Here is a 24,030-nt window from a genome sequence, read left to right on the forward strand (position 1 = left end):
CCAGTAATATGGCCCTAAAATACTGGGTATTTTTTTCTCATCAGGAACATTAATTTCTATCTATATGTACTGAACAGCTGTAGAACTATTAGTATATATTTACATCCAAGTTTTATTAACACTTATTTTGAGATCTATTAGAAATGGAAATTGGACTTAGAACCACAATCAGGCACTAGAAATCATTAAATGCCTATTAGGAAAGTGTCTCTTGCATCAGCACAAAAAGGGTAACTTCATCAAAATACACATCAGTTCTAAAAGCAAAGGCACTGACACCTAAACTGAGATGCAGAAACAAACTCCTCTGGTGACTGTGTCCTCCCAGATGTAGATGTGACAGAGTTCAACTTGTAAGGCATCAGTATTTTTACACATATCTAAAACATGCTCTCATATAGGGCAATGCATATGGGAAACATATATAATCATATGTGCATACAGACACGGTAACAAGCTCTTACAGTTTTTTAACTGCCATTTATTTTAAATGTAAGATGATTAAATATTTCTTGTCTTCAAATCAGCTTGTCACTGCCCCTACTTGGGTGGCAAAACAGGCTGAAATGACAGGAGCATTTGTTTCTCCTGATGGAAACCCGAGGGCTCTTGGCTGCCTGAAGCAAACTCTGGTTACAGGTGATTTCCATCTACACTGTGTTTTGCCTTTAAAGATTTGCAACAATATTGCATTTAATTCTCTTAGTTTCTTCTTGATGAATGTCAGACATGCTTGTACAGACTGATGGGGTGGATTTGGGAGGGTAGGTGAGTTTTTTTGTTTATTTCAAACCGGGGAATTTTTAAAAAATAAATACATTTGTATTGCACTCCCAGTAATAAAAATGTACTAAATTGAAGTACAACCAAGTCTTCTTTTGCTGGGTTTCTTCCCTTTGAGTTGAGGGCTGGCCCCTTGTCAGCAGGATCCATTTCATCCTGCTGCCCATCATTCCCTCTTCCATCAGATAATCCTGCCCCCCAGGCTCCCAACTGCAGCAACTCCAGTTTCCTCACACCTCCCAGGGCTGCTCCAAGTCAGCACCACCTCTGCTCTCCAGCCCCTCCTGGACTCATGACAGGGGACAGAGCTGAGGGTGAAATCTCTTCCCCAAAGGCTGACACCCTCATCTCTCCTGTGGCCCATAACACAGGGAAGAACAAGCAAAACACACAAGATGCTGGCAAAATACCCTGCATCTTATACTGAATTAAATTTCATTTGCTATTCTCCATCACCCCACTAAAGGAGGATCTTTAAACCTTCCAGGCTCTGATCCCAGGACAGAGCCACCTCATCCCTTTTGGACATTCATTATCTCACAGATCCATTAATTGCAGTGCAAATTGCATGTGTTCAGCATTAATTCTGGTAATCAAAAGGAAAAAATGCAAGGAGGAACACATGAAGCCTGTAATATATCTCTTTATCCCAACAAACCTCATTAAATACCAAATTAAAATCATTAAGCAAAACAGCAGTTCCTGAAAACCTGTGATTTGGGGTTGCAGTGGCTAGCCATGGCAGTTAGTTGCTCAGCAGTTCAGGAGGCTCTGAGATGAGCAGTAGGAGAAACCAAGCATTGCAGGATGCAGAGACCAGATGGTTTTAGGCTGAAAATAAATGAACACCCCCCAAATGATAATCTCTCTTTCCAAAACATTAACGAAAAGTTATGCAAGGGAAAAAAAAATAACAACCCCAAACCCAAGCTACATTCTTTAACTAGATAAAAGAACATTTTGTTCAGCCTTGGAGTATCTATTGTAATTAAATGCTCTAAAAACAGTACAACAGCTCCGTGCCAGTCATGCATAAAAAAGAGACAAAACACGATGAAAAAACCAAAATACCCAAGAACCATGCATTTCTTACACAGCCTGAAGAATTCCTGCCTCTCGGCAGACTCCTGCAGTGCACTCGGGCATCCACCTAAATGAATGCAAAACCTATTTTCCCGTGCTAAGATAAATAAATTTAACAATAAAGATAATCAAATCCAGAGAAACCCAGCGACAATCGAGCCCCCGCTCTGACTTACAGCTCTGAAAAATCCTGCAGTCTGGCTGGAAACGTCCATCGAAGAACTGCATTGAAAGCTTTTCCCTAAAGGCAAGCGCATTTAAACATCTCGAGCTCTGCTACTGGAGCCGATGCTGCAACAGATGGGGACCAGGGCTGGGTGTGTTCCTGCCTCCCATCGCGGCACGGCGCGGGGATGGCAGAGCCGTGGGTACCGCAGGAGAAGGCAGGCGGGCGGGATTCTCCCGGCTGCGGGCTCCCTGCCAGGAGCGCTTCGGGCATCGCCGCAGGGCTCGATTCCCCCCCGGCTGCAGAACCTGCCACACGAACTCGGGCGGGGGCAGGAGCGCTCGGACAGCGCGGGCAGGTCATTAAGCACCGCTTTGGGTGCATTAGCGAAATGTTCAGGGGGCACAGGGCAAGTCGGAGGGTTCAAATAACCGCAGGCGTTTTTAATGCGATCTGAAGGGGGAAGAAAAAGATCCCGTTTTCAATAGCAGAAGTTTCAGATGACTGAGGCTGCGTCTGCATCAGTATCGAATACCTGGGGGAAGGAAGCACAGAGCAGCAAATGCATTTTCAAGGCTGGAGTCTCTGCTGCTCCGTAACAGCCCTATTCCCCACTTAACCACAGCTCCACTTTGTAGCTGCAGAAAAGTCACATTATTTCTCTGGGCTTAAGTTTTCCCATCTGCAGCACAAACAGGGTTGACTTTTTAATTTATTATAAAGACCTCATTGGGAAAATAAAGTGCCTGAGCACAAAGTATAATCATCAAAAGTATCACCATCCAAAAAAAAAAAAAAAAAAAAAAAAAAAGATAATAGCTATTCTGAAAGGACACCACATGAGCAAGTGCTTAGCAGAGCAATGCAAACTCTCCCTGTAGGAGCTGAGGGATGGTGGGGATCTGAGTTTTTTTCTTCATCAAGATAAATCCCTCTTTTATAACCACATTCAGCTTTGATTACTTCACCAACCAGTCTCACAGTGTCCTTTACTGGCAATGCAAACACTCCCCAGACCATGGGGACATATCTTTGGCCAAGATGCTATCAAAGGCTGGCTCAGATGAAGACACCTCTGCTAGAACAAAGCAAAAGAAAGCAAAAGGCGGAAAGGTCATCCCTGCAGCTTCCAATACTTGAACAGAGGTATCAAAATACCATGCAATGAACTGGCACCTCTCTGGAGAAACAGGTGGCCAGATCCTGAGCCACAGAGCATTGCCAATCCTTTCTTGGTCATCTCAAAATACCATTTGTGATGATCTACCGAAATACTCTCTAAGATGGAGGGCTTGCTTTAATTGATGACTCCAGGTCACTAAATCAGTGAAGTGGACTTGGCTTACACATCACTCAGTCTATTAATCCCATTTATTGGATGATGCTTCACCCTTTTGCAACTGGGTGCAGCCAACACTGCCCTTAATTCTGTCTACATCAAATAATAAATATCACTGAGGCTAGGCAGTACCTTTTCTTGAGCAGCAAAAGAGATGAGGTCCAGCTGACATCCCTTGTGCACCAGGCAGACAGCACATCCTAGGAACCATCCACTGCTTTCCTTTCCTTTGGTGTGCTAAGTGCCTCTGATAACACAAGGCCCTTGGGAGCAAAAAAGCTGAAAATGGTACATAGTGTTCACTCACAAATGGCAGCTATTACTTGAATCATTTTAAGACAAGATCACTGGCAGCCCTTTTTAACATCAAAATGAACAAATACTTAGTGTTTAGAAGGTTTTTCCCCAGCTAAATGAATATTTTACGCATGCAGCATGTACAAATAGTTCAGGAAAATAAACAAGCTTCCTCTTAAATTCTGTCTAAGGGGTACAAAAGAAACCAGTCAACCAGCTGGAGCAAGCAAAACCATTTTGTCTTTCCTCCTTGAGCTGTAGTAGAAAGGAAGGAAACTGTGGCTGACCTAGAGAGGGTAAAAGGGAGGACTGGATTCATATTGGAATAAAAAAGGTTCTCCTGCAAAGCACAGTTCAGGTCAAATGCTTCTCCGTACAGTTAACTTCTAAGGATTATTCTGATTAGTGATCAGATCAAATAAAAAGGGGCATTAACAGCCAGGGAAATGTCTCATATTTCTAAATCATCCCTTTCAAATCACTCACAGGGTTCAGTTTGATGTAGCCAATTTCAAGAATCATCCAGACCTATTAAAGTGTTTTTTAAAAAAATTAATCTTAAAACTGCTTCTGGTCTCAAAGTCTGATTGGCACAAATTCTACCTCAAAAACATGCCTTTTCCTCCCCACCTCTGGATAAGGAATATGAAACAGATTGCACAACTACATCTCAGATAAGCAGAACAGTTAATGGTTTAGATACCATTTCATAAATATTTGCTGAACTAGGTTTTGGATTCTGTCCAGTTTCTGACAACCATTAAAAACATTGAATAATTTGCCATTTTCTCTCATCCTTCTGGGATGAAAAATAGGCAAGAAGGTTTTATTGCTATAATTTCTTACCATTATTTAATGACTACTTGCATTTATGTTGATGCGTCCTGCCGAAGCAGTCCAAGTCATTTTTGAATCTACAGCCCTGAGGTGTCCAAATCACATTTATGTAAATATTTATATATTCTTTATTAAATATTTCCATCCTGAATACCTGGGCTCATATGTGGCTGTGTAAGCAAGTGGTGAAGATCTGAGATAAACCAACTAATTTCTGAATAAATACCTTGTTTCACATTGGGATTTCACGTGCCTGTGCTCTCTGAGAGATGCTAAGGCTCTGTGACTAAAAGCAGCAGTGAGTTAGTGCCCATCATCTAGCACAAGATGGTGCAATATGGGAAATCACACAAAGTTTCAACCATACTTTATCCACAAGTACTATGAGTCTCTATGAACAGGGATCGAAAATTCCATGATTTCATTTCCTTATATATTAAGGGCAATTCAGGATGTTCCAGAAAATGCTTTATATATTCAACTTTCCATGACAATAGATTTTTCAGATGCTTTCCATTCCCCCCCCCAATTCTTAAGTCCTTGTGTCTCAAGCTCAGCAGTCATTACTCATATAAATCTATGTCTTTCTAAAAAAGTTCCTTTTAGAGCACCTCTAGATCCCTCATATATTTGGACTGATTGTAGGATTCTCACACTTTACCAGGCAGTAATGCTGGAGGGTAAACAAATCACCAAAACCTGCTTGTGCCTTGGTCTGTGAATCACACACTCACTTATGGCCCAAAGACCAAACTCTGAGGAAAGCAGATTTATGACTGTCACATTTTCACCAGCATAAAGCTACAGAATTGCTTGCCCAACTGAAACAGGCATTGTTGTACTGGTTTATTTTTCCATTTGAAGAGTTTAATGATTCTGGTTTTCAAAAATTCAGAGCCAGACCTCTCAATCAACTTCAGATTTGACTGCACATAATTCCTGCACAATTTCCTTGAACTGTTCCAAAACACCAACTCTATTTCGTCTTTTTGGTCCAAGTACAAGCCTAAAGTATCATAAATTTCTAACTGGCAGTACAGCAACCTTCCACAATTTCCCAGAAGAGACTGAAAATGTCTGGCTATTGGTTGTTGTTATTTATATTCCATAATTTTCCACAAAGATCTGGTGGTTTTGTAAGTACTACATAAATTAAACGAGTTCATGGAGCCAGCTTCCATTATAGTTTTCTTTTTCTTACAAGGCAAACAGTCCCTTGAAATCAATGGAGCTTCTGTCTGTGAAGATATCACTTCAGAACACAGCAGATACAGCAATTATTGAAGTGCATGGTGAGCCAGAGCTCTGCATGGCAGGGCAGGGCTTTTGTCCAGTGTGTAATTAAGAAATATGTTTTACATTTTTACAGCCAACACTCCCATCACATTCATGGTTGCCCTATCCCCACTCCTACTGCGCATGAGGAGCAGCAACCAAAAGCAACACGCAATACAGATGTGCAGCCTTCAGCAAAGAAGCCAAAGCACCTGGGGAATGCTCAGATGAGAGCAGCAACTCCTTGAAGGGCAGGGAAAGCCACAGCAGCAGCTGGGAGACCAGCAGAGCCCAAGGGGAAGACGAAACAGGGAGAAAAAAAGTCCTAAACTGCACTATAAACTACATCAGCTCTTAGTAGAACACCCAAAGTAGTCCCTCAAGAGTTGATGTCTGGCAAAGGACAGCTGTGACCTGCAAGAGTTGCAAAAGGGAGTACAAGAAAAAAACCAAAACATTTAGCCCCAAGAGTAAGAGGTAGGGATGAACTGTGGAGTCCACTCCCCCAAATCAGGCAAAACTGCAAAGAAGAGTGATCGAGATGGTACAAAATGGAAAGAGAGGAGCAGAGAAAAATACCCCATGACAAACAAAATCCAGTTTACTCCTTTTTTAATCTCAAAACAGCCACAGTTTTTTCCGTGCAATTTTTCGGCATGATCTATCAAGCAATGAACCAAGTAGCTGGGATTCCTGACTCACTGCTGACAAGCCAGAAGGAGAACATCCATGTGAGAAACATCAAACCCCAGTGAGCAATCACCCATCTCTCTCGGGGGAGGGAGTACCCTGCCAGCCTCTGCAATGAAGATGGATCACACTGCACCAGGGATGCCTCAGCCAGTTTGGTTACCAAAAGCAGGAGAACTGCATTTTCAAATCTAGTTCTTCAGCAGGACTCACACAGAGGGGTTTTTCCTCTGCATTTGCAAATATACCCAAATGCAAATGACATTGAAATGATGAGCTGTTCATACAAAGGCAGTACTGGAGGCTGCACAACAGCAGCCTTGTGCCCTGCTCCACATGGACCCCACTGCCCTTCCCACCAGTCTAGAGCTCACAGATGGAGGGATGGAGCCTCTTTCCTGTATCATGGTGGGGAGGAGGTGGATGAAGACACTTCTGGAGAGGTGCCAGTGCAGAGCTCTGTTGTGTCTGGGGTCAGTGGAGGTCTCTGGGTGCCTGGGGAAAATTACTAAGTCTGAGCTAGGACATGATGTTCGATAATTTAGGGAGTGAAGGACCAACACTTCGGACTATAATCCTCTGTGGTGTGGGTGAAACTCCTCAGAGATGTCCTGGTCTCTGAGGATGAATAAACCAGAGAGCAAAATTTATGTCAGGGACTTGGTGGTGACTCGGTGGTGCCTCATTCAGCTTTGCTTGAGGCATTCAGAGGGGCTGCCACACTGGTATCAGTGATGCTCTGGGAGGTTTTGAATCAGTAGCAATTGGTGATTCAGGATGACCAGATTTAAGCACTGTGGACCAGCTCAGAGCCCCCATTGCTTACCTTCTCTACAAAGACACTGATTTTTAGAAGTTTTGAAAGACACAGGATGGGTCTTACCTTGCTTCTAGTGTATCCCTTAAGAGCTTGGATGAGAAACACCCTTTGTGGGCCAGAAACAGTCCCACAAGACAACAGAAGAATGATACTGCAGCATCTAGAAGTGGGAGAAAACCACAGGAAAGTAGGATCTGGTGGGTTATGGGTAAGAACTCTGACCACAGGCTTCAGCATAAAATCCTTTTATATCTGCATGCAAAGGGTATTGGGATCTATGAAAATGTGAATTCTCCAATATGACTTTCAGCTTCACTGGTCCCAGAGTGGGATCTCTAAGGACCAGCACTTCCATGAAGACACAGCAGTGCCAACATGGCTGAATGGAGATGCCTCAGCTCTGCTGCCTCCTCCGTCTCTCTGCCTTTGGGCTGCTCTGTGCTCCCTCCCTTGGCAACACACACTGCTCCTGAGGGCTGTGCCAGCAACAGGGATGGGGGAGTCAGTACCAAAAAAGCCAGGGGAATAGGGTGGAAAATTTAGGCAGGAAGGAGAAAAAGGAGATGATAATTAGTTGCACATAAACCCAGCCACACCTGAGCAGCCTGTAACATTTTAAGACTGGCTCTGAGATTGTGGTGGAGAACATACAATGCTACAGCACATCTGCAGCTCTCAGGAGAGCACTAATTATTTACCCAAAAGAAAACATCCCGCTACAATAACATCACAGCACACCCATCCTGGAATTAAGATGCTCTTGCACGCTCACAGCATGTTTTATTTTCTTTGAACCTCATGACTTAGGTTCGACTGTTGTGCTGGATGTTGAGTTATTTCATTGAAGTTGTCCCCCTGCCTGCAGGGCCCAGGCGAATTACCCACGTCCTCACATCTCTGCACAGCCTGGCTAGGGATGGTATGTTCTTCAGGTCAGGCATTCTGGGCTTTCTAAGGCACTCTGTGCACGTAGCAACTTTGCTGTATGTAGGTTTTACCTTTTGTAGGTGTGCAATAAATAGTAACCATTAACTCTGAATTGAAGCAAAGGCCCACCTAGAAAAGGATGAAGTGGCTGCCTACATATAGGAATGAACAGTTAAAATGTCATCAAAGGTTTAGCAGCTCAAGTACAAAGATCTCTGCTGGTATCAGCTGGCTGTTAAAAAAAAAAAAAAGGAGGTAAGAGCACCTTGCAGCATTTAAAGTAGGTCAGCACTGCCAGGAAAGAAATACTTTTAAATACATTGTGATGCAGAAACCTGACTCGGAGTTACAAATTCACCAGAAAGAATTTGTGAGCTTAATCAAAAAAAGATGTAAATGAGTTTATCCACTCAATTTAATTTAGACACATGCAGCAGTTGGGGCTGAATCTAATGGGTATGAGCCACATGAACATTTGCAGACTGGCATGAACGCCCTAGGAATAGTTACATCCACAGAATTACACTGGTTCCTATCAGAGTGAGCAGTCAGACTTTCAGACTGTAGCTAGAGATGATCACAGGGATTTCTGGAATACAGATGGACCATTGCCCTGAGAGCTGTTTCATTTGCTCCCACAGCACTGGTGGTTGCCCAGCTCTCAGGAAGATGCTCCACAAGGCTGGTGTCAGAGCAGATGTGTCACACGGGGCTGGTGGCACCGGCTCCCCTCTGCTGCGGTGCAGCTCAGGGACCCTCCCAGCAGAGCCACGCCCCCTCCCCAAAAAGATGCAAAGTGCTCGGAGGCAAAGCCCCACTGTTCCATTGTGGCATCCACAAGCACAGTGGAAGCCCTGTGGTGATGAGCTCTGAAATAGATGCCATCTATGAGAAAAGTTCAGTGTTTATGTAACCCCCAGAGGCAACTCTGCATATAGGATGCACCCAGTGAGAGTGCAGTTATTTTAAGATCAAATATTTGATTACCACCACAGGGACTTACTTGCAAAATAACTCCAAAAAACCAACCAACCAAAAAAAAAAAAAAAAAACCAAAACCACCAAACCCCAAGTAAGAGCATACACAATACACAAGTTTAGGTTTTACTTCCCAATTTGGTCATGTAAATAATAATTTAAAATAATCTACCCACACCGGAAACAGAAGTGTGCTCTCAAAGTCTCTCACCACAGACAACAGCACTTTAAATACATCCTGGACACAAAATTTGCCTAAAGAAAAGTGAATGCAATTTGATTGTAAAGAAACCAGCTAATAAAGAACCAAAAAACTTTTAAGAAATCAAATACAAGTACAAATGATCATGTCAGAAGAAACACTTATGTCCATTTCTTCAGCACTCTGGTTTTCATTTGTTTTTTTGTTTGTCTGCGTTGGGTTTTTTAAAGGTAAGACAACATTGCACACAAAACAATCACTAACCCCAAACAGGCATGTATATAAAACAGGCTTTTTTCACTTAAGAGGTTAATGAAATAATTTTAAAGGGGAATTCTTTTAAAGGCTGTAACCTTTACACCTTACAAAAAAAGGGTGTAAACTGTCAGTCAATTAATTTTACTCATACCCTGATCCTGATTAATAGGAGGATAATGTGTGTGAATATATGTACATCTATCTGAAAAATTACACACACACATATATATAAACACACATAAAAACTACGGTTGCAGGTGAATATTTTTAGTTCTTCCCACCTTCTGTGGCCTCCCTGTTAGTCTATATTTTAAATGATGAAGGATGACTTTGAGGTTGAGGTTGGCAGAGTATCCACATTCTATTCCCAGTAGATAAATTCCAGCAAGCCCTGAAGGCTGATGGGTCATTTCTCTCAATCAAACCTTGACTAGGTTTACCTAGGAAGAGTTGGTTTTTTTTTTAACATACTTTCAGCATTTTGTAGAACTGGAAGAAAAAGCGATGGTGTTTTTTTTAAACTTTGTACATTTGACACAATATTGACCTAAACCCACAAATAAAATAGCAGCAACAACTACAACCTACACACAAAGCATCACTTGTGTGACTCCTCACACTGAAGTTGTCCTCCACAGACACTTGGGCTTCCAAACCTGCCCCAAACGCCCCAGACTCCACTGGGGGCAGCACCACAAATCCCAAACCTGCTTTGGGGAGATTCTACGAATTATGCTGCAAAAATACTGCAGATTGCAATCAGAACAGTAATTATGTCATATCAGTTTAAAAGATCAACCAATTTGACCCAACCTTCCCCAAGTCATAGAATAGCCCAAGTTCGAAAGGACCTCAAAAGATCATCCCTACCAACCTTTCATGGAAAAGGAGCCTGGATGAGATTATCTAGCACCCTGTCCAGTCACATCTTGAAAATCTCCTGGAAAGACCAGTTCCATACCTCAAAATACCACATTTATACAGTGTTTGTTTTAATCACTATGTTACAGTGCTGCATTGGGTAACATAAGCCCAAAAGCTTTTGAGCTGACAGAAATCCCCCTGCGAGTGCCCAACCACTTCCCTCCAGCTGTCAGCACCAGAGCAGCTTCTGAACAGGAACATGTCCCATAAACAGCAGGATCATCTGTTTTGAAGGATGAAGACTGAAATCTTGTTTCTTGGCAACATTCAGTAATTCAAAGCACATTTTTACATGTTCCATGAAATGTCTTTTTCTTCTTTTCCTAGTACTTTTGAACCTATACACATTTTCCAGTGGGAACCAGCGTGGTGGACATGGGTCCCAGTCCCAATCTCTGAGCTGACTCCCCACATGGTCCTGGGCAAAAATGTGCTTTGCTGTGGCAGGTCTAATGAGATCTCATAGACTTAATACAAGATCTAATAATACTTCCATTGATTTATAAGCAAGAATCACTCTTCCACACCAGGCTGTGCAGCCATATTTGCAAAATGCAGGATTATCAGTTTAGAGCAAGCAGGTACAACCACAACTCTTCTTTATTTATCATGAAAAGGAAAAATCATTAATGGTTGTCCGAAAATCTCTTCTGTTTTCATTTCTCCCCTCCTGGCTATTCTTTGTTGTTTTTTTAGACTACACTCTCTTCAGAGGTACCACCTTTTAACAGAACATCATACAGTAACAATTATTGTTTACTGAAATTATGATATAAAGATAATGATATGGCATTAAATAAGGAAGCACCAAGAAACCTGAGAGATCATTTGGCCACACCACCACCAGTAAGTATGACAAACAGCAGCTTTGGATCTTGATCAACAGACAACCAGTGGTTGAGGGCTCTGCAAACAACTCCAGAAAGGCTTTCAACCTTGCCCTTGTTGTCGGATACCTCTGTAGTGCTCTTGCCAAAGATAATTTTCCCCTACAGTCCAGTAATATATTCTGAAAAAAAATTTTGATTTATTTTAGGATATGTTAATTACTATTTCTGTGTGCTATTAGCAGCAATTTCTTAAGAATGCATAAGTTGTCAGCTATTTTGGAAGAAAAAAAGGGAGGAATTGCAGCTAAAAAATACCCCTGGGTTTACCCCCTCCTAGCACTTGAAATGAATGATTATGAGGGTGGCATAAAATACCAGTTATACTGTCCCAAAATAGAATAAACATTTCCATCCATGTACAGCTCAAGATATTTGTTTCTCCAGGACCACTGCCTCTCTTGATTGCAAAGCAGCTTTTGAAAGCAGATTTCTCAGTCCCTCACCTTTCCACTCTAATGCTTCTGAAATATGCCCGTTTAACAAGTTGCAGGAGGGCCTCAGGGACCTCCTGCTGAAACTCTGACAGCACACAGACGTGTAATAAACTGGCTTCCACCTCAGCTAAAGCTTTTTTACTAAAGGTTTTTCCATACAGAACTCATTCCTTAGTTTTAAGAGTCTGATTACCTCTCTTCAGAGCATCAGTACAGATTTTCACTGAAAGTTTATCAGCAAGCACTGTTTTTGGGAAAGGAATAAAAGAAATATATCTAACTTGAACTTTGCAGTGCAGCCTTGCATTGCCTTTGGAATCTACTCTGTGAAGTCAGATTTTTGTGTAATACACTGACAACATCTCGAGCATCAGTAGATACGGAGCTAATTTGTTTTATTTCCTCCAGGGCAGGAAGAAGGGAAGCAGAAAGCATCTGGAAGAAGAAACTTAAACCCCCACAACTGCCTGGAAAACACCATTTCAAATGCTAGATTTCAAGGGCACAGAAGGAAGTGACCACTGACTGGACTATATTTAAATGCACTATGAAGCTCAATACTGTGCTTATTTTTAGGCAAGAATAATAACTATTCCCCTTTCTTCTGTACAAACGTATTCCTAACAGGCATCCTGTCCAAAGAGTGAGCCTGGGCAAATCCTAACATTGTCAGGAGCACAGCAGGGGGCTATATGGCTGCCTACAGGAACGCTGATTTTTTCCTACCACCAAAGAGATATTAGCAGTGCATTTCCAGGATGGAGTTTCCTTCCCCGGGTCCAAGTCCAACATTTACTCCAGTCAGAAATGATCCAGATGTCATGTCAGACTCTAGATTACATCCCAGCTGAAAGCCAGTGCAGCCAGTATCCCTCAAAATGTCTTAGCCTTAACCTGCCTGTGATATTTTTAGCTGTGGTCTTCCAAGCCAGAGCTTGCCCAGACAAGTGCTTCAGGACCATCCAGAGAAAACTGAGCAACAACAACATCCACTAGTTTCTGACATGGCTAACCTTTCTGAATCCATTCCTCACTTCAAGTTTACAAAAACAAAGAGGTTAGTCTAACTTAGTGCTAGAGTTTGAGCTTCATGTACTGAAGGGACAAGCATAATGTTCTTGCATGAACTGATTATTGGATCACTGGGAGAAGAAAAGGTGATTCACATGCTCAAGGTTAAAACAAATGGAGCTGTTTGGGACAGAAAGGATTTCCTCTTCTTCCTTCCTTCCTGCCCCGATGTGAAAGTGCTTTGTTTGGTAGTTTTTCATCTTTTTCTGTGTGGTCCTGTTTCCAGGGCCACCTCGGAAAATTATCTAACAAAGTCTTTCTGCTGGGAAAGTAAATTTCAGAATAAAAAGCTGCTGGCAGTCTTGATTACTCCAGCCCCTTTCCTGCAGTACATTATGGTGGTGGCTTTTGGTTTCAGTGACACTCTGCTGGAGGCTGTGATGTGCTCTGGACTGTAGTGGGTCCCTGCATATAGGGTGTAATAAATGTTCTGTAGATCCTTGTAGCACGAAACCTTTGGAGATGGCAACTACCAATGCTGACAGAGAAGAACCTCCTGGAAAGAACTGGCGTCATCCACATGGAACAAAAAGCAAACACAGCACTTCAGGGATGCAGCTCCAAGTTTCTGTCTCTCACAAACATCCCCGCACACACCTGCAGCTCATGGCAACCAGTGCCACTGCACACAGATTTTCTGAGACATTCAACTTGTCCTAAGCAACCAGCAGATCAGCTTGTTCCTCCAGATGTAACCACAAACATTCAGCAGTTTAAGCTAAGCTCTCTGGCCAATTTCATGGCTTTTATTTTTTTTTCATTGAGGAAATGAGGTAACAGGACAATGCAGAGCAGTCCATATTGATCTTACTCCACTACTAAATTTCTTCAGTTTATGAAAATCACTAAGAGGCAGTTTCTGTGCCAGCTACTCAGAAAGCTGCAGAGCAAGTCAGTGCCTCTAACATGTTACAAAACTAGTTGTAAAGTCATAAGTTTGATGTATGGCTACAGCTATGGACACATGCTCGAAACAAGGATTGCATCTGAATCTAGTGTTTTGCAATTGCAATTTTAACAACCTGGTTTAAGTTGCCTTCAAGCCTTGCCAAACTATAATGAGAAAGAGCAGAAATTTTCCAAAGCTGCGTCTGCCCAAAGAGGAACTATCTGAGAAAACTTCAGCCAAAATATTTAAGCATTCAAAAAAATGTTGCAGAGAATATTTCTGTATAAGAAACAATTTTCAGGTGAATTTTAGAGGGAGATTTCTAGCTCCTCCTTGGTTTGGGTCTAAGAGTTATGACTTGGCAGAACAGACTGCATAAAGCAAATGTTTCTGTTCTCTATAGAAAAATGGACCTAAATTCAACTACTTTGCACAGGGACTTTCATGCTTACACTGGACAAGCACTGGCAGCAGTGGGACTGAAAAACTGGCCTCCTTGAAATAAGACAAGAGGAAATGTGGGAGATAATGTGGCCAGTCTAACTAGTAAGCAGCCATGGTGCCTGGGAATATCTCAAAAGGAGAAAGGGACTGAAGAAGAGGATAGAATCTAATACTTGCTGGACAAGGAGACTGAAATTGAGTTCAGACACCCACAGAATGGAAAGTGGGATTAAGAAGCAGACATGAGGTAGAGACAGTGGATAGGATGTGAGTGAGACAGCTTTATGGGGAATGGGCAAAAGAGACTTCACTTCCTGCCCACCTCCAACAGATTAAACAGAATCAATTCCTCCTGAAGAAAGCAACAGGACTGGGTAAACTGACATCATGGGCAGGAGTCAACTAAGACTGAGACACCTAAGCTCAGGTGTCTCACCGCAAGTGCCTACATATGACCACGTGTTTAAATTCCCAGGATAGTAAACAGATACAAAGGGTGGCATTCAGTGGCTGAAACAGAGGTCCTTATTGCCATCTGAGATGGCACAGGTGAGGGCACAAGACTGACATCTGCCACAGCATCCACATGTGGCCTGCACTCTACGGGAGAACACTTCACCCATTTGCCTGGAGTCCTTTGGCAGAAAAGATGTTACTGTTTGTGACTGACATATCCTCTCCTCTGCCCTGAGAGAAGATACCAGCAGTATCCCAGTGTCAATGAGGAAAGCTGAAGGTCTGGCAGGGTACCTTAGCACAGCTCCAGTGGTAGCTTACAGGCTTAGAAATGGGCACCCTAATGGATCTGCAGAAAAGAAAGGAATTAAGTTGGACAAGCTACTTGTGTCCAAACATTTCCCAGCTTTTGAGGCACTGACTTTGTAACCTTACCAATATTCTTTCAACACTTCCTGAATATTTTTAAATAAAGGCCTTATACATGAATTTGGACTGGGGTAGCCAGAAGCATCTAATGAAATTCAAACAAATCCTCTTTGATTTGTGATAGTCCATAAAACAGCACTAGGCATACGTAATGCACAGCATGTTCTCTACAGATAGGTACCTCTGCCAACTAAAGCAACCCCAGAGATGGTAACCACTAAAGACAAACATGCTTAAACAAATGGTTTATGAAATCCAATAGCAAGGCACTGAGAGCAAGGCCAGTCTAGTTTGATTTCTCTGCCTCCTGTTTATCTCTCCATGAGGAATTCAAACGGAGAAGTCCTTGTGTAACTCATGAAGACCAAAGAGGAAGCTCAAAGCACTGTGAAAAGGTTAGTGAAGACAACAACTGGAAACAGATACATGCTTTGCACTATGTTAATCATGAGCAGTTTCTGTTTGAAATCTCAAACACAAGCTCAAGCAATTCAGGCCCCAAACCTGATGCGGATATTTGGCAATCACCAATCTGTGTGCAAAAGAATAAAGAAAACCCTGCTCTTTGTACTGCTGTTAGAGCTGTTTACTTTCTGGCGTGAGTTCGCAGTTCCTGAGATCTTAGAATAAGTTCTGTAACCACAGAGCTGCAAAGGTTTGAGAACTGTACCAGACCTTCAGCCAGCAGTTCAACAAACAACTACAAAAGAAGAGTTCAGATCTTCAAAGAGAAAGAGGAAGGAAATCAGCTGTCAGCTAGCTTAAAAAAAAAAAGAAAAGAAAAAAAAAGAAAAAAATATGCAGATGATTTCTCGCTTACCATTTTACCTCAGAAAAAATCCCAGCCACCATGAGCCTAGGAGACTAACTGTGAAAGGGAATGGAAGCTGAAATTTCCCCCTTCAAGGGGACACAGTATTTTTTTCAGCAGGGATGGGCTGTATGGATCTTCACAGAGGCACTAAAGGGCAGCCTGCCCCAGTCCCTCTGCCTCAGCCCATCACACTGAGCAGCACTGCCTGGGTGCTCACGTGTCAGACACATCCCACGCTCTCACAGTGAGCACTGAATGACCTTCTCCACACTCAGGGGATCATGATTTCTACCAGACACACAGAAAGGTTAAATCAAAGCCATCTCAGCAAACTCAGCTTTTTAGGCCCAGTTTTGTAGCTGTACAACATTTCAGTAAGAAGTTCACAGCTCCACACCAGATCCCCTAAGTGGGAATGAGCAGATGCCCTTGAGGGAAAAAATCCACAATATCCCTAGGATAATGCCAGCGTGTCATCCCAAAACTGTACTAACATCTAATGTATTTCAACTGATTTTGATATTCTGTTGCTATTTCTTCTAATCAAAACTTTTTGATTTGTTGCTTTCACTGAAGGAACAAGCTGAGATAAAAAAACAGGCAACAGAAGAGAGAAGTATGGGATCCCAAGATAAAACAGGAATAAATTTGCTTTCATTTTCTTTTCTCTCCTTTTTTTTTCCTCCCATATTTCAATTGTCTTATGAATCTACCACAGTTCTTACAAACTTGTAAAAGAATTTTTAATTTTTCAATTTTTTTTTTTTTTTCTTTTAGTATTTCTCAATTATTTAAGAAATTGTATTGTTACTTTGGGAACATGTCTTCTCTTCTATATTACTCCATTCGCAAACACCTATTTTTTCCCCCAGTGCAAAAGCAGATGTCTCCAAGCAGCATCATACAGGAATTTTTTCAGATATGAAAGAAAGTTATCTCAGCAATACCATTCTTGCCTTAACCAGTAGCGGGTATGTAAAAACTGGCTTCATCTGGTTACAATGCACTGCAGTTTACTAAACTGTGTAACTTTAGGGAGTACTTCATTTTATTTAGCTAAACTATTGATACACTGCAATCAATTCAGCTGGCTGATTTTTGGCAATAACACATTTACCTGCATTTCTAATTGCCACTTCTTTTGCTTCCTCTTATTTCTGCCCTTTCATAATTTTGCTTGGCCAACTAACACACATATAAAACTCAGTCTTTAACCTTCATCCTCATTAGGTATCTGTTCCCTGTCTCTTGGGCTCACACTCTAGTTTCACATATACGATACAATTTACCCCAAACACATCCTAAAATGCACATATTCCAGCATGATTACATCTCTTCTCAGCGTGAGCGTTGTTGCCATGTAGGTCAAGCCTATGAAGTAAATTGTGTCCTTCAGGGGCTGAAAGGCAGGATTATCCTGTTAAATCTCAGTCCTTCTTATCACCACCTAAAACCTCAAGCTCACACACCTTCTTCCAGAGGGCTGTGTGGGGAGAACCCCATCAACCACGGGAGGTCTGCACACCCAACTGGATCAAAAAACGTCAGGGAGTCATGAGCTACTTAAGCTTGACTCCTGTTTGAGCCTGACAGCAGCACAACAGAACCCCATGAATTACTCCTGCAGGCCTTGCCAGCGGCATCCCAGGTTCTCCTGCCTTTGGAGTCTTATTGGGGATTCCAGTGAATGCTACAGAGGTATCTCTCAGTGACTCTAGGGGTTCCTTCTGTATCCTGATGAAAAACAAGCACAACCGCATGAACTGGTCCTCACAAAGACACATCCCCATCCCCTGTTTACGCTGATCTAAACCAACAGAGCAAAACCATTCTGAAATGCCCACATTTATTATTTGCAATATGTACTCGCCAGTAGCTGTTACAGAAATGCTCTCAGAATTTCCCTGCCTCTTGATGGCTTTGTAAGCCAAACACCCCAGTAAAGTTGTGTATGAGAAAAACAAGGCAAAATCCCAAAGTTACCATCCATATCCACAAAAACAAGGTGAGAAAAACATGCCGGACAGCCATGTAAAGCTTTAGAGGCATCATTACTGACCAGAGGCTGAGCAACTGAGGTGTGCACATTTCTTGTAAGAGCTACTAAAGGAAGTGACAATCTATAATTTAGCTTATTTTTCTATGTAGGAATGCAGCATGAGCAAAGGAAAACATGATTGACAGCCCATATATAACTCAATATGTTTCACTTAGGAGATCTTAGAGCTTTGTAATTAGTGAAAAACAGAATACATGTTTTTGCTGAAGACTTGTCACCAGCTCAACTCACAGGAATTGCAGTTTCAGTTTGAAAAAGTGCAGGGTTAGTTTAGAGAATTCAGTTTAATGTTATCCCAAATGACATTGAGCTTTGCCAGTGAAAGAGCCAAGAAAGCCCAAAATGACCCACAGCAGACCTCCCAGTGACTGACAACCCTCAAATACTGTTTGCTAACAATATCATTTATTAATATCAATAGCAACCCAGAGGCTGCATTACATTGCCAACAACAGCAAGCCCCACACAGGTCATGTTTCCCTACTGATATCCATGAATATTTTTGACCACAAATAGTATTACATAAAACTAAAGGAATATTTGCATCAACTATAGCAACAAAGAACAACTCCAGGAAAAACAACCTACCTTCCTGCAGTACCTCAACACCTTAAAATGGTAATTTGGTTCTCTTTGTTTGTCCTACATGGTTGAAAGGTTTTTGAGTAATTCCTAAATAATGCTACCTTCAAGCCAAAAAGATCTGAATTCTGGAGCCAAGGCAGCCCAGCAGACAAAACCTCAGGGTGCTGGGAGAAGAAGGAAATTCTGAAGCCAAAACGCTATTCAGAAGTTTGTAAATAAGTCAGGAATTTCCCCCAGAAAAGCTCTGCAGCAAAGAGGCCTGGCTGAACTGCCAGCTGCTGGGGAAATGTGACTATGGAAGGCTCTTCAAGGGCCAAGGTATTCACCTGCTGCCAAGGAGCAGCAGGCCTGCTTCCATTCCTGAGCTGCCAACAGGCTGAAGTAGTCTTTGAAACACACAGGGCAAATTAGCATGAAAATGAAGAGCAACATATTAAAAATGTTATGCAGATGGAGGCAGAAAATGGTCCCAAATTAGGATTTTCCAGGCTGCGACTGATTTGTGGCTTGTTGTTCAATTACTCTGGATTAATAAAATCATTACTATAAACATACTCATTAAGCCACTGCAAAATGTGGTGAAGCTGCTCACCTGGTATTCGTTTTTATGCAATCACAGACAATATTTGTAGGCCAAAGCTTAACATCAAAGTTCAGAGAAATGCTGGTGGGGTTAATAAGAAGTACCATTGAAATAAAAGTTTTCATGCCCAGAATTCTGCAAACACGTCCTGATTCATCCTCCCAATAGCTTCATCAAGGAGATAAGGACAAATCCTGCTCCTTTTTGGAAACTAAGGAAAGAAAAGGCAAAGAAAGTCATTCACCCAGAGTCACTGCAGGAGAGAGCAGGAGGTAAAGAGCTTTGGATGTTTAGTCATGCACTTGTTGGCACAAGCCTTGGATCTACCCAAGCCCTTCTCTCACCACAGCTCCCAGATCTGAGGAGAATTCCTCATCGCCAGGACTGTGTCTGTGTCAGTGCCGCTGACTGAAACTTCAGCAGGAAGACATGGAAACGCTCCCTAATGAAACAGTGCGGCAGTGAGGAGAATTAAGGACCAATTCTCCTTGCAGGCTTGGCACGTAAGTCTCATTAAAGTTAACAACAGATATGAGACTCATGTGCAAGGGAAAGTGATTAGAGCCTTAAATCAAATCAACGTCGCGTTTGCCACATTGTACTACTTCAACAACTCCTTTACTGCCCACACTGATGCTGCTTTCCCAAGGAAGTTTAATTGTACTTACATTTTTCTTTCTGTGGCAATGTTTTTTTTTTGAGAAATTTAAATATTATGTGTTCAGCGTTGCTGCTAACAGGGCTGTCTCTATCAGTAAAAATGGTCACACCTGGATAACTGGGAAGGTGAGGATTAGGGACTGTTACAGAATTATGGACTTCAAAAAAAAAAAAAACCAAACTAAAAGCTCATACTTCTGTGAAGGCTGAGAAACTGTCCAGAGGGATGAATATGTACACATGCTCCTTATTTCTTTGTTCAACACAACAAAAATGCACCAGCAGATTGTGGGAAATGGCTTTTTGGGAATATTCTTGATTAGCAATACACTTCTTTCACAGCCAGAATAGCTCTGCAGTTCATATGTCACACACAGAAGCAGTTTTCAAACTATTGTTCACAGTAACAGCCAAGCATTGTGCTTATTTCGGGTTTTTTGTAACCAAAAATGCTCAAATCAATCCAAGGAAGGACTCCACAGCTACCTTTTGGCTCCGCAAACCCCACTTTTCCTACCTGCTTAGCACAGGACTGCTCTCCTCTCCTTTGCTCACCAGAGCCCCTTTCTAGATTTTTTCGCACATTCCAGATCCCCCAGGCCACAAATCAACAGGGTCTTTTCAAGACCCTTACTGTGTTTACCTGGACCCAGTGAAAACTTAAAAATGGCACATTTGTATTTGTACTCAACACACATTTGTACTCAACCCTTAAAAAATAAAGCTACTCAAGAAAACATTATCTATACACAAATGCTGTAAGGTGTCAGAGCAGAGAATATTTCTAGAGACGTGTTACATGACAGAACAGTCTTAGATTGGCAACAATAATACAAAATAATAATAAATAATACGAAACTTGGTCATTCTTAAGCACATAAAGAGAAAAAACAAAGTGTACAGAAGCTTCTCAAACACTCCTGTCTCCAAAGAAAATAATGCTCTGCTCTCCACCCGTATGAGAAGCACTTTCTGCCCACTCAGGTAACAGCCATACTGTCACCTGTGTGACCACTGAGGTCTGCAGAGAAAATCTTTAACTCTTTTTTCTCAATTTATATACAGGCAGTAAACAAAAACTTCCAAAAATATGTATTAAAAAAAATAAAATAAATGGCTGCTCTGAAGTTTTCTTCTCTCAGACTGGTACTTTTGATTATCCAAATGATGGAATTACAGAGTAGGAGGCACAAAACTATTCTGTAATTTAGGATTATTTGGAGGGACCAGTGAATTGTTGCCATATGACAGTAAGAGAAATATCTTACCTAGGTAGGTTATGAGTAAATCACAGACTCATCTAATGTAATCTGAAGCAGCAGTCTGTGAATCCAGAAGGAAGAATAGATGTGATATGCCTTGAATGCTGTAAAACTTCTTACGTTCCCACACAGGAAACTCTCATAACCAAATTAGAGAAATAAGCTACAGATAGAAATCACTGTGAAAGTGTCCCCTCAAAAAGCCCTCAACAGGGGGATTAGTAACTTGCCACTAAGGCTGGAAGTCTCCTGCATAGCATCACTGTTGGCCTGGTTGTAGGCAGTGCTTTATTTATCACCTGGATGACTGCTTTGAGAAGACAGTTCACAATAATTATTAAATAATTTTATTTAGACTGCATGAGGTTTCTGAGCTTTTTTAAGGACAGCAAGAGTAACCAGTGTGATCTTGCAAACCAAGAAAAGACCCTCATCCATGAAATGAAATACTATAAACTACAACAGGTTAGAGAAAAAAGGGAGGCAACACCTAAATATGAAGCAGGGAACAGCTGGCTATTAGCCAGGCTGCTAAAAGGGAAAACTACTTGAGAATGAGTCAGTGACATGAAACTGCAAAAAAACCCCAAATGTATCCAAATAGGTACACTACTAGGAGAGCTGTCAGACAGCATTACAGGCAATTTTCCCACTTCATAAGACTTTTGTGAGTCTAACTTTAGATCTTGTTTGTCCACAGCTTCTTCAAAACACAGTGCTCCAAAATGGAACAGTCCAGAGAACCAGAGGAGGACAATCACATATGGTCTATGTGCTGATAGAACTGGGGTTTCCAGACTAGGAAAGAGAAGACAAGAAATAAACACGCCAGTGGTCAAATACTCTCCATGGTCACTAACCCAAGAACAAAGGTAAATCAACTTAATTAACAGGAAGGAAGATTTAGGTTGGACAGCAGGGATAATTTTCTGTCACAAACCCGTCACAAAGTTTAAGAGACAGTCAAGGGATGCTGAAGAACCTGCTGCTTTGGAAGGTGGTAGATCTTACTAGAAAGAGCTTCTATCAAAAAGAGCTTATCTAGAGATGGTCTGGTAGCTTTGGAGGCTGCATCTGAGTTTTGTGGCATCCCACACACCCCACTTTCACAGAAAAGGTGGTCTTGGATAAGGGAATTTGCAGCATTATCTCCTCCTCCCATCTGGATTCAGCAGAGGCAGAGCTTCAACCTGAACATCTATGTGTGTGCAGGGCCAGGATGGGAGGCTTGGTTGTCGAAGTACCATGTGCTGCTTTAGCAGGCATTCCCTCTTTTCATTGATCCTGTTGGATTTTTGTGACCTATCTGCCATCCATGGCCTCAGTCCAGTCCCGCTCCACCTACCCTGCTTTAATGCAGGAGTCTGGACTGAGTGACCTCCTAAGGTCCAGAATGGGAAGCCAATGCTTCCAGAGGGTGTGTCACACCAATGGGGCTTAAGACCTTGGCTTTGATTTCATTGAGGCTGAATCCACTCTAGTTTCAACTGCTTTCTCTCACAACAGACAATCATGAACTGATGATTCACAGCAGGAATGAAATATAATTTTTGTAACATCAGATCTGGTTCCCTTCACCCCATATAACAAATGCAAAGAAAAATATATATTTGAATAGTCCTGGTTTTAAGTGTCCCAATAGCTCTCTCACATGCTACAGTCTTCAATATATTAATACAAACACAAAACTTGTAATAATTTTTCTTGCCTTTTATTCAATGTTTAGCTATTTGAATTATTCCTGGTATAGAATACATACGTTCCACAAACAGGACTCCATGCAAAGTCTATAGTTTCCAATAAATAACATAATTAACAAAGAAAACAATCCCTGAAACACACGAGCAGACACAAACATACTGAGAGCCATTCATGTTCCTTCAACCACATCGAATCCACCTTCCCTATGCACTCAGAACTTCAGGCGAGACTGCTGGACAGAAGTTAGGGTTAGGCCATCCTCTGCTCCCACAGTGAATGGGTAAGGTCCTGCAGGTGCCAACCTTTGCATCTCAAGTCCTCTTGTTTGGCACCAGAAACATGGCATAATTTAATCAGAAACTGTACCTTCCCTTCAGCAAGACTCGGGGATAACCTGAAGGAAAGAGAGCTCCAGAAAAAGTGCGAAGTTCAACTCACAAACAGGTCAAGTAGACTTTCTGATCAGATCTATTTTTTATGCTATGTTTACACTGCAAAATGCTCCAAGCAGGCTAAGATCCCACCCAGGCTGCTCATCAAACACTTCAGCTACCTATAAGCATTTCTTGCAAAACGCAAAAACACTTTCCATTTCATTTAGTAAGAACACAGCACAGAGTGCCCATAAAGTCAATCACAGGCTCAAGAGTAAAAAGCTGCCTGACTCATTGATGTTCCTCAGCCAACACACCCTTCTTCATCTTCTCATGGGTTATGGAACTGGCTGAAGACTGGAGCTGGAAGATGTGAACTGGCTGTCACTGTACTGTAACACCAAATCCCAGCACTGTTCTTGTCTGCTCTGCTGCTTACGGATTTTCCTTCACACGCTGTCTGGGTAACACTGAGGAAAGCCCTGTTCCACCACAGTGGGCTTGCTGTGAAAACATATATATAATAAAGAGTTGCTGAGAGTGCAAGGGTGAAATATGACCCTGGCATAGTATGACATTTAATAATTAAGCAAGTTTTGGAGTTTCAAGATACAGAAACATTGCCCTGATTAGTATCAAAGCAGTAAATACTGTCTTCAAAAGTGTTTTATTACAAACGTAGAAGTGAGCAGCCAAAAATGTAAAGCTTTCATTTCAACACAATTCTTTACTCCTTTTGTTTTAGCTGGAGAAACACAGGCATGGTACAACCTGTCCAACTTATAGCAGAGCTTGCCAAT

The 24,030-nt window shown here is 41.9% G+C and overlaps 1 protein-coding gene across 4 annotated transcripts in view; it reads right to left on the minus strand.

Moving 5' to 3' along the window:
• The window catches only part of PRKAG2 (protein kinase AMP-activated non-catalytic subunit gamma 2), a 213,367-nt gene that overhangs the window by 157,829 nt on the left and 31,508 nt on the right, over positions 1–24,030 (minus strand). Inside the window, exons 2-3 of one of the 4 annotated variants that reach the window (XM_032098710.1) lie at positions 3,504–3,650; positions 2,043–2,567 (exon numbers count right to left, since the gene is read on the minus strand). The exons of 2 other annotated variants lie outside the window; for them this stretch is intronic. In XM_032098710.1, the coding sequence (XP_031954601.1) occupies positions 2,043–2,123 (81 nt within the window). In that variant the 5' untranslated portion in view covers positions 2,124–2,567; positions 3,504–3,650. Of the gene's footprint in view, positions 1–1,876; positions 1,934–2,042; positions 2,578–3,503; positions 3,651–24,030 lie in introns of those variants that run through there. One more of the 4 variants, XM_032098692.1, reaches the window with a different exon arrangement.

This window comes from Corvus moneduloides, chromosome 1 (assembly GCF_009650955.1).
Source record: "Corvus moneduloides isolate bCorMon1 chromosome 1, bCorMon1.pri, whole genome shotgun sequence".
Classification (NCBI taxonomy): domain Eukaryota; kingdom Metazoa; phylum Chordata; class Aves; order Passeriformes; family Corvidae; genus Corvus; species Corvus moneduloides.